Source organism: Manacus vitellinus, unplaced genomic scaffold (assembly GCF_001715985.3).
Source record: "Manacus vitellinus isolate BGI_N305 unplaced genomic scaffold, ASM171598v3 scaffold_45_pilon, whole genome shotgun sequence".
Classification (NCBI taxonomy): domain Eukaryota; kingdom Metazoa; phylum Chordata; class Aves; order Passeriformes; family Pipridae; genus Manacus; species Manacus vitellinus.
In genome coordinates, this window is record NW_021940571.1 from 1,658,404 (window position 1) to 1,669,591 (window position 11,188).

An 11,188-nucleotide genomic window follows, 5' to 3' on the forward strand; every position below is an offset into this window, starting at 1 on the left:
TGGTTTTGTCCCCGTTGCTGGTTCTGGTAGGAACTGTGTGACAGCATCTCATCCTGATTTGGTTTGTTGTAATCACTGAAACAGCTGGTTTTATAGCTGGGTTTACACTGACAGACCAGCTGAGAGAGGAGTGGAGCTGTGCCTCTTTTTTGGGGTTCTTTTCAGCCCCCTGTCCTGTGCTGAAGCCCTGCAGATATTTTGTATCACCAGGGTAAGGAGTGAGCTGGTCCCTGTTCAGGCTGTTGCTCCTCAGCAGTTCCCTCATCTGAGCTGAGCTGGAATTCCCTGGTGTGAGCCCTGGGATTGCAGCCATGGATCCCTTCTCTGGGGGCAGGAGGAGGGGGAAACAAGTGCTTCTTCCTGGTGTCTGTGAGGTGGGAATCCTGTTTGCTCTGATATATTAAATTCAGCTCCATTTAGGAGCTGATGCACTGTGTGAGGTGGGTTTTATGGCACTTCCAAACTCCTCATGGAAACGCTGTAATAGTTGGGTAATATTTAATTAGTGATGGTTTATTATTGTTACAGTGATTACTTTGTTACAAACCAGCAGGGAATAATTTCATCCTTGTTCCTGGTGTTTAAGTTCCCTGTTTAGCATCTTAACCTGTTCAATAAGCAGGTCTGCCTGATGTTCCTTCTGAATTAATATAATTGTGAAATCAATTATTCCTCACCTGAGTCTGTTCTGCCCAGGGGAGCACAGTGAACATGAACATCATGGGATGGGTCTACTCAAGAGTTCAAGATCTCCTGGGTTACACTGGTCCCAGCACTCTGGGCTTGGCTCTGATGATAGGTCAGTAATATTTTTTGATTTTGGCTTCCTGAATTTGCCCTGCATGCATGTTGATGGTTTATTAACCACTTGAAAGTAGGACAAGTATATTTGAGACTGGGGAGAGCAATTCAAATACTGTTCTATCCATGTTTCCTGTTCTTGTGCTGAGTGTGTGGTTACTGCAGCTGTTAAAATGCTGTGGGATTTCTGTGGTTGCCAAATTCAAGTTTGTGCCTCATGGAGATAAAACATTTCACGTGCTTTGAGCGAGGGACAGACTTGAAAAAAATGTTGTGAGGGGGATTAGATCTTGTGTGTGAAAGTGGGATTTCAAAACCCTGGTGTTGGGAATAAGGCCTGGCTTTGTTTCTGTTGTGTTCTGTGCAGCTCAGGAGCTTGCCTGTGCTGAGTGGGTGTGGTGGTAATGTTTTCAATAAAATAAATGTAGCTGCACATCTCTGCTCCAAGGCAGGTGTCTGTCACGTGGGAGGGTTCAGTTTTACACCTTGTTCTTGGAGCTGTTCAGGTGCTGAGCCTTGCACATGAGACAAGCTGGGGTTAAACTTTACCTGTCTAACAAAAACTACACAATTTGGGCTTGAAAGCCAAATTACACTCGAGCTGTCAACTGACCATGTGGGGTTTCCCTCTTGCAGGGGGTGTAACCTGTCTCTTCTCCCTGACCTGTGCATTAATCCTGGCTTACCTGGACAGGAGAGCAGAGAAACTGCTTTGTAAAGAGCAAGGGAAAACAGGTGAGTGGTGGGGCTGGACCTGCCCTGGGCTTCAGTCTTCTGGAGCAGCCCCTTCCAGTTCCTCTGCACTCTGCAGGTTTGCATTTGGGGTAATCCATGGCTGCTGCTGAACATCTTCACTGTTATAATCATCATTTTTAGTTCATTTTTAACATCTTCACTGTTGTAATTTTTAGTTCATTTTTAACATCTTCACTGTTATAATCATAATTTTTAGTTCATTTTTAACATCTTCACTGTTATAATTTCTAGTTCATTTTTAACATTTTCACTGTTATAATTTTTAGTTCATTTTTAACATCTTCACTGTTATAATTTCTAGTTCATTTTTAACATCTTCACTGTTATAATTTCTAGTTCATTTTTAACATCTTCACTGTTATAATTTTTAGTTNATCTTCACTGTTATAATCATAATTTTTAGTTCATTTTTAACATCTTCACTGTTATAATTTCTAGTTCATTTTTAACATTTTCACTGTTATAATTTCTAGTTCATTTTTAACATCTTCACTGTTATAATTTCTAGTTCATTTTTAACATCTTCACTGTTATAATTTTTAATTCACTTTTATGTCAGCGGGAAGTTTTACAGTTTTAAACAGCAGTTTAACAGGCAGAAGTGCTGTCATCTGCTTTATTTATAAAAACCAAAGTTCACCCTGCTTGATCTGTTGTGCCATTGCCCCTGCTCCTTAGTTTTGGTGGGTTTGACCTTATTTCTTTTATAGGTGTGGAAAAACATGGAGCCCTTTTGTGTCAGTGTGTGTGGTGGTTTGACTTTTCCGTGTGGGACAATTTAGAGCATTTAAAGAAACCCTAAATTTGAGATCCAGCTAGTAATTTGAGTTTGAATCCCAGACTAGTTTGGGTTGGGAGGGACCTTTAAAGCTCATCTCCTTCCACCCCGTACCCTGGGCAGGGACACCTTCCACAGCCCAGCTTGCTCCAAACCTCATCCAACCTGGATAAGGCTCCAGACAGGAGTTTTGGCAGCTGATCAAACATTTCCTTGACAAAGTATATTTAATTCTGCTGCATAAGACTTTCAGAGGTTTATCAGTTGGGGAGAGACAATTTGTTCTTGGCTTTGGCTCTGTTGACTGAACACTTGTGTGTGAAGTGATTCCCACTGTGTAAACTGGGACAGGAGGGTGACAGGGATGTGCTTTAGCAGGGACTTGGGATCACCTGAGTGTTTATTAAGTGTGGATAATCCCAGATTTTGCCTGTGCTGGGTGACACAGTGTTGTCTCTTGCAGGTGAAGTGATCAAGCTCACGGATGTGAAGGATTTCTCCTTGTCCTTGTGGCTCATATTTGTCATCTGTGTCTGTTACTATGCAGCAGTTTTTCCTTTCATAGGGCTTGGAAAGTAAGTGCCTCTCACTTATCCAGCCATTCCCCTGGAATCTGGGCAGACTTTTAACTAATTCCTTAAAAACTTGACATTTTTCTGCTGAGCTTTGTGGGAAATGCCATTGCTGAACTCAAAAGCTTGAGGAATGTTTTATTTCCTGATTAAAACTAGACCCAGATTTAAAACATGGTGTGAGTTTGGGGTGGAATTGGGTGTCCTGTGGAATTCCTTCTGTAGTTACAAGCTCATGTCTCATTATTTGGGTTCCATGTTGGTTTTGTACTTTGGTTGTTTTCCTCAAAGTGTCATTTCTATGGTCCTTACACGAAAATGTGTGGAGTCTGCTAAAAAGCTCCTAAATTCCTTATAAATGACAATCTGTGATATTTATGTCAAAGCTGTATTTAATTGTCTTGTAAACTAGGTTCTCATGTCTTTGTCTATCTTAATATTTATTTCTTGTCCTTCAATTGTGCATTTTCCTAAATCTTTTTTTTTTCTTCCTTCAGGGTTTTCTTTATTGAGAAATTCAGCTTCTCACCTCAAGAAGCAAGTGCAATTAACAGGTATGTTGGGGTTGATTTGAGCTGATTTAATAAGTAACACTGCCACTTTCTAGGGGTGCAGGATGGATCTTTGGGCCCTGAGCAGTGGGAGGAGGTTTGGGATCTCCTGGTGCATTTAAGTGGATAAATAGATTTCCCATGGCCCAGGGAATAACTCAGAGGTGTGGGTATGTTTTTCTTGAAAAGTCTTAGATGTTCACACTGGAAAGAAAAAACTCTTTCTGAAGGGTTTTATTTTGGTATTTAGTGATTCTCTTCTGAGTAATAAAAGCAGTTTAATAACAACACTAAATTTTTGTAGTTTGAGGATGAATTTGTGATGTGACAAAACTCCAAAAAGAAAACACTTGCTGCTGTGTGATTCCCAGAGCTCTGAGGATGTCACTCTTTCCTTGGATGCTGAGTGTTTTCATGTGCTCAGACCTTTTGGGAATTCAGAATTCCCAGTTGGTTGTTTGGGATTTTTTTTGGTGTTTTTTTTTTTTTTTCTTATGGCCTCACATGTAGCAAGGGAATTTGGTATTTTCTCTGGAAACACTTGTATCACATAACACCTGGAGCTGCCATGACCAGAGAGTGCTCAGCTCTTTAATCTGTGTTTTTCTAGCATTGTGTACATCATCTCAGCCCCCATGTCCCCAGTCTTTGGCCTTCTGGTGGATAAACTTGGCAAGAACATCATCTGGGTTTTGTGTGCTGTGATAACCACACTGGCCTCTCACATCATGTTGGCTTTTACCTTCTGGAACCCCTGGATAGCAATGGTAACTGTTTCTTGGAGATTTATAGCTAAATGTGATAAAGCAAGCTGTGGAGTTGCTGCTGAATTATTGTGTGTGTTTTGAAGTGGAAAAGACTCCTTACTCTGTAACTAAATCACTGTGCTACATGCTCAGTTTTCTCCTAAAACTTGCTATTTTATTATATTTCTGAAGCTTATTAATATTATTTAAACTGCCCCTGTGCTGTATTGGATCTGGCAAACCTCAACAGAAATCTTCATTACTGATTTCCCCTTCCTAGGGCAGCTTCCCTGAAAAATTGCTTGTGAATTGAGGTTTATGGTGCTCACCAGTGTCAGGGTTTAAAAACAGGGTCTTTGCTTTATCAGCCGTTTTTAAGGAGTTGCAGCATTAATCTTTTCCACTTTAATGCTAATTAATAGAGTCTTTAATGCTAATTAATAGTTTAGTTTGTGGGTCGAAGTTTTCTCTCCTTCTAAACGTGCATGTTTATTCAGAGTGATGTTATAAGAAGTGTTGCTTGAGCTCTGCTTTTCACTTTTGGGAGAAGGGGAAGACCAATATGTTAATTTATGAGCACTTTGCAGCAGAAATGCATCTCATGTGACCCGTGTTTATTGTCCCTGTGTCCCCAGTGTCTGCTGGGAGTGTCCTATTCCCTGCTGGCCTGTGCCCTGTGGCCCATGGTGGCCTTCGTTGTCCCTGAGCACCAGCTGGGAACTGCCTATGGCTTGTGAGTACCTGAACTGGGGGGTCTGTGCCACTGGGGGAGTCCAGAGGGGCACCAAGATCCCAGAGGGATGGAGAACCCTGAGGGAAGGCTGGGAGAATTGGGATTGTTCAGCCTGGAAAAGGAGAGCTTCAGGGTGACCTGGTTGTGACCTTCCAGGACCTGAAGAAGCTCCAAGAAAGATGGAGAGAGACTGTTTACAAGGGAGGGAGTGACAGGACAACAGGGAATGGCTTCAAACTGCCAGAGGACAGGGTTAGGTGGGATATTGGGAAGGAATTCCTGGCTGGGAGGGTTGAGAGGCCCTGGCACAGGTTGCCCAGAGAAGCTGTGGCTGCCCTTGGATCCCTGAGAGTATCCAAGGCCAGGTTGGAGCACCCTGTGCTAGTGGAAGGTGTCCCTGCCCGTGGCAGGGGGGTTACACCAGATAACCTTTAAATTCCCTTCCCACCCAACCCATTCCATGATTCCCTGCAGTGACCCTGCCCCTGTACTGCTGAGCCAGGGAATATCCAGCAGTTGTGACACATCAGTGTGTCCCAGTTCCCCCAGTTTGCTGCAGTTCAGGAAGTCTGGTGCAGTTCAGGATGTGGGGGTGGGAGAGGCACAGAAACTTCTGCAAAACTGTGCAGTCAGGACTGTCACGTGCCAGACAAATGGGGGGAAGTTCATCTCCTTGGTAGTTCAGGGCCACCAAGGATTTTTCCCTAAAAAAATAAATCTCCCCCAAGTGCTGACCAAGCTGTGTTTGTGTTCAGCATGCAGTCCATCCAGAACCTGGGGCTGGCAGTGATTGCCATAGCAGCTGGAATGATCCTGGACACAAGAGGATACTTGTTTCTGGAAGTTTTCTTCAGTGCTTGTGTTTGCTGTAAGTATTAAACACTTTGAAAACAGATCCTGTGCATTCAGGAGGCTTTATTAAGCTTTATTTATTAATATTTCCTATAAACCAGTAATAACTCCTCTCTTAAAGTTTCAGCTGGGGCAATGGTGAAAGTAACTCAAACTTAGTAAAGTGTTTTGTGGTTTATTGAAGTGACCTGGTGTAATAGTTTGTGTTTCAAAAAAATGTAGTAAAAGGGTAGACAAATAATACTTCCAAAGCTTATGTTTGTGGTGGCTGTTTATTAATGTAACTAAAACTAAAATAATCCTTTCTGAATTACCAGATTCAGTGGGAATTTCAAAAGTAATTAAGAGATGCTGGTGAAAAAACCTCCTCTTGGTTACAACTATAGTGAAAAATTTTAGTTGTTACTTGGGTGTAGGTTAAAGCTGTTCCTCTGTCCTTGTTGTACAGTTACTGTCAGCTAAAACTGTTCCTTTTCTGTTCCAGTGTCACTGATAGCTGTGGTCGTGCTGTATTTTGTGAATCACCTCACAGGTGAGTGTTTGCAGCTGCTTTTGGCATCTTTAATCATAATTCTGGAAGTTCTCAAGAGTACCTGTCCCTTGGGCTCACTTGGACACTTTAAACTTTGGAATTCTGTGGAGGATACTCTGCAGGTTTTTCTTTATTAGGAAAAAATCTCTATTTTTTTTTTCTGATCAAACTTGACTGTACCTGAATCTGTGAAGATAAAAACTGAGCTCTTTCCTTAGTTTGGGTCCTGACTTTGCTTCCTCACATGATTAAGAACGTGCTGCTCTTTCTCTTTACCTCAATTTATACTTTTGTAATATCACTCCCCTGATTCCTGCAGTGCTCTGAGAACCCCTGGAGTGAGTTTTGATATCCAGGCTACCAAAACCGAGCAGTTTGAAAGGTTTCAAGGTGCACATTTCTCCTGTTGCAGGTGGTGACCTCAACTGGTCTGCAAAGAAAAGGGAAAAACTGCAAAAAGCAGCTGCCTCTGAGTAAGTGTCAAACCCAACAGATATCAGTGGCCTTATGAAATGTTTAACCTGAGGAGGTGAAGTAGATCCCTGTCTGAAGTCAGTCCCTTTTGCTGTTGGGATTGGATGTTATTTTCCTTCTCACCAGCCAGTAGCAGGATTTCACATTCCTGCCTCCTGTGAAGGAACATTTAGAGGAAGTGGCAGTAATCAGGTGTCCTTTCCTGGCACTCTTCCTTGCTGTTTTCCTTTATTTCAGTGGCCTTACAACTGAAATGGGTTGAAAAAATGTTGTATTTCTTGTTTAAAACTGTGCTTCATGTCTGTGGTGGGTACCTGAGCCAGCCAGCAGCAAACATCACCTGCCTTTAGTGTCAGGTTTAGCACAGACCAGTTTTAAAAGTGGCATCAAAAACTGGATCTCCCTTTAGAAGAAATGACAAAGCTGATCCCATCCATGGAATTCCAGCTGGTTGGATGAGAAGAACATGGGATTTTTCTTTTGAAATGCTTTCTGTTCTGCCCTAATTCACCTCAGCAGGTCTCAGATCTTGAAGCTGATTTACTTTAATGTTGTTGGAATTCCTTACTTTTCAATAGGTAACTACAGCTCACCTGCAGATATTGTACCTCACACAGTTTATATGTGTTTATATAATATATATATTATGTTTGGTATGTTATTATATATGTTATATTTGTCCCTGATTAATACTTTGCTAACAAGACAATGGATTTATGGACTTCTCTAAAACTGGACTGTGTAACTGTCCATATGGTGATACTTTAGTTAATCCCAAAAATCCCAAAGGAAGGTCTATCCAGGTGACTTGTGGGCTTTACCAGGGTTTTGTTTCTTGTTCTTTTCACACACCAATCTCAGGGAAAACTCAGGAAAACTAAAACCTGCTGAGTTTTCCAGCTTAGTTGTCGTGAGTCTCATCCTCCAGCCAAAAGCTCCCAGCCAGTTTTTTAATACAAATCCAACAAAAATCCCCCAAAGCTTGGAATTCTGTGTCCAAACAGAGCTGCTTCCCACCCTGCCTGGCCCAGGTAGGGTGTGTGTGCAACAGCTCCAATGATTTCCTGGGAGTGCTGTGGGATTTACTGCCTTGGAACACAGTGTTGTCAGGACTCTCCAGCACTGAATTTTCTTGGTTTTCTTGATAAATACTTCCTTTTTTTCAGAAAAGAAAGTTGAATAGCAAATGGCATCCTGGAGTGGGGAACACTGCTCAGCTCCATGGCAACTGGAAGAGTGCCAGTGTTTAGTGTGCACCCTGCACATAGTTCTGGGGGAAGATTATCCACCCTCTGGGGGGGGGTTACATCAAATGCCTCAGGTTTTTAAGCTTTGTAACCAGTTTTAACTAATGCCAAATCATCTTTTAATTGGGTTTAGAGCCTTTTGCACTGTTGAAGCTCTGCCTTGGTGCTCTGCCATCCAAGACAAACACATTCATCTTAGGACATTTTCTGTCAGACTTTCTGTGCTGCACATGTTGGTGGGGGGGAGATTTCTTCATAAAATGTTATTTTTCGTTGTGGTGAAGCTCATCCAGAGCTTGGAAACAGGTCACTGTTGCTGCTTTTGTCACTGTCTTAATGCAAACCACTGTCTGAAGTGTATTTACAGCTTGGGGTCTGGTTCTCCTTAACACTCACGTGGAACAAGAGCTACAAATGCTCTGGTCAAACTGCCTTTTTTTTTTTGTAGGAGATTTAAGAACTCTGCAGGCTGCTGAGCAGTCTCTTATTGCCTTCTTGACAATTGATTCTGTTTGTATTGTAATCTTTATTTCAAGGGGTGAAACTTGTTTAATAGCCAGTAAAAGCTGTTACAGAAGCTCACTGAGCACGTTGTAATCTGGGAAAAAAAATCAGAAGGTTTCTCTTTCTACTGAAATCTTGGAGTCTGAATAAAAGGAAACTGCAGAAAACAGCCTCTCTCTTTCTTTATGTGGAATTGGAGTTACCCAGACACATCTCAGTGTCATTTAATCTGATATTTAGATTAAAAATAGGTATTAAAAATAAACCTGCGTCCACCAGGGGTTTGCACTGCCAGTGCAAATGTCTTAAACCAGTTTTCTTTTCCAGAGCAGAAGAACAGGAGAGACTCAGACGTCAGAATGAAGATGACTTGGCTAAATTACTGCCAAAAGCTGATGACTTTAGTTTAAGGAATAAATACCTCTCCAGACTGGGAGCTCAGGTATCAATAACGCAGCAGAGGGCTTAGAAAGGAGGATAGAACAATGAGATCTTTATTTTAAGAACTTGGATGTTGTTTCTAAGAGCCAGCAAATCACCCTCTCCCTGCAATCCAGAAATAATAGTAATTAAACACCTCATGAAGGGAATGAACCAATGGCTGGCCAAGCAAATAAGCTGAGGAGCAACTTCTCGTGATCCATGATGTCTTAATTTTATTGTTTTGCAGCTCCCAGATAATTACTCCTCCTATTTATCCACCCTGGCCCACAGAAGCGTGTTGAAATAGCAGCTTGTCCCTGTGGAAAATCAGGAATGCATCGAATTTCCTGGGACACAACAACCCCCAGCAGGAGCAGGACGATGCTCCTGTGCCTTGCTGCAAGACTAGAGCCTAGTTTTAAACACCCAGCTTAAATCCTCCTTGCACTGGGGGTAATTAGCAGAGACCCTGATGAGGAACCATCTGGCTCTTTGCTGGAAGCCCTGAGAACCTCCTGCACCTCCTGTCTGTGAGCAGCAGCCAAGGCTGCACCTCTCTGGGGTCAGAAATGTGAAAATCTGATGGAACTGCTGTGAGGTGAGCCCTGGTGGAGCTGGGGCTTGTTCAGCCTCTCACCTGGGACACCTTTGCTGCTCCTGGAAATGCTCTGGTTGGTTTTTCCTGTAGAAAAACCGGAGGAAAAACTCCCAGGAGAATATTTGAGAGGAAACTCCACAATGCAGGATTCCAGTTGAGGAAGAGCTACCCCTAGCAATAACCTCATGTGAGTCCTGAATAATGTGAAAACTGCTGGATTTTTAAGAGGCTCTGCCTAAAAACCTGTGAAAAGAGTGAAATGCAAGAACTGAATTTTGCTTCCAGGAGGAAAAGTTTCCAGTTTCGTGGTGAAACTCAGCCCTTTCCCATAGTTTCAGTGGAGGGCTCAGTGCTGAGCAGGGAGTTCCTGGGAGCTCCTCCAGGGTGCATTTTGCTTGGGTTTTAATTACTCATCAAGGTAATTGGATAAGCTATTCCTAAACTGAGCTGATCTTGCCTTAAAAAGCAAGAGTGTGTGGCTTTGTGGAGCACAAGGTGTGCAGGGATGTGTTCCTTGGCTGATTCCAGCCACAAACTGCTCAGGAACCTTTGGCAAATTGTTTGACTGCAGAGAAAATAGTTAGAGGTAATAAAAATGTTACTTTATGTGTAGAATATGTGTTTCTTTTCCTGCAGTAATTTAAGCAGACCTGGAATTCGTGGCCTTAAGATTTTGTTTTAAGAGACTTTTCAGTGGAGATTCTTTCACGTTCCTTAAAAACTAAAATCACCTCCCTTGAAGGACTAAACCAGGAGTATTTTTGGTTGATAATTCTGGATTCTGAGGGACAATTTAGGAAAACAAACAGCAGGTTGTGAACTTGCTGCTTGTGGGGAGTGGTGCCCTGACCTGGGCTGGTTTGTACTGGTGCTTTCTGGGCTCCCCCTGAGACCTGACCTCTGACAGCTCTGATGTGGCTGGGACAGGTTGCTTTGTTTCCCTGGAGACTTGGGAATTCTGGGTCTTTTTTAATAAAAACTTGAAGTGGACACTGGCACCTGTGTTTTTTGGACTGTTCAGGGGTGGGTTGTTGCCTTTGGTGGTTGGTGAGACCCACACAGGGATTTTCTGAGCAAACCCAACTCCTGCTTCCCCTGAGAGTGTGCAGAGTTTGAGGGAAGTGGATCTTTGAGAACCAAAGGGAAAGGTTCCCCCACTGATGGGTTGATGCAATTTTCTTGGAGAAGGTGGGAATTAATTTAATTAATTTCTTGTTTTTCTGTTGCTCTTCATCTCCCCGTTCCTAATTCTGAGTGTGGTTGTAGAACCCCTCTGGTGTCACCTGCAGGTTGGTGTTTCACATGTGACACAGCAGAAACCCTGGACTTAATGTTTCATTGAGCTTTATTTTCAGTTCCTAGGTTCTGTTCCCTTGAGCATCCTGCTAAAATCCTGGGGTGGACTTCTGCAAATGGGGGAACTTCCCATGTGAGCTGCAAACCCCCTCCAGGCATGATCTGAGTGTGGAAAAGGGGTTTAGCCCTCCCTGGGTAGTGATGCAAATATTTTACTGATATTACATATCTCAGAATCTCCTTTTCTTTGGAATTATTGCACCACTTTCTTCATAATCTGCTTTATGGATTAACTGGGAGCCAGTGCCCAAATGGCTGGGGAGCA

At 42.7% G+C, this 11,188-nt stretch overlaps 1 protein-coding gene across 3 annotated transcripts in view; it reads left to right on the top strand.

Moving 5' to 3' along the window:
* Positions 1-10,562, top strand: part of MFSD1 (major facilitator superfamily domain containing 1) — a 12,897-nt gene extending 2,335 nt beyond the window's left edge. The window contains exons 5-15 of one of the 3 annotated variants that reach the window (XM_029962343.1): positions 697-799; positions 1,438-1,536; positions 2,799-2,910; positions 3,405-3,461; positions 4,069-4,225; positions 4,840-4,937; positions 5,693-5,805; positions 6,274-6,321; positions 6,734-6,794; positions 8,874-8,988; positions 9,217-10,562. In XM_029962343.1, the coding sequence (XP_029818203.1) occupies positions 697-799; positions 1,438-1,536; positions 2,799-2,910; positions 3,405-3,461; positions 4,069-4,225; positions 4,840-4,937; positions 5,693-5,805; positions 6,274-6,321; positions 6,734-6,794; positions 8,874-8,988; positions 9,217-9,276 (1,023 nt within the window). In that variant the 3' untranslated portion in view covers positions 9,277-10,562. Of the gene's footprint in view, positions 1-696; positions 800-1,437; positions 1,537-2,798; positions 2,911-3,404; positions 3,462-4,068; positions 4,226-4,839; positions 4,938-5,692; positions 5,806-6,273; positions 6,322-6,733; positions 6,799-7,961; positions 8,716-8,873; positions 8,989-9,216 lie in introns of those variants that run through there. The other 2 variants (XM_029962344.1, XM_029962345.1) reach the window with 2 other exon arrangements.
* The last annotated feature ends 626 nt before the right edge of the window (positions 10,563-11,188 follow it).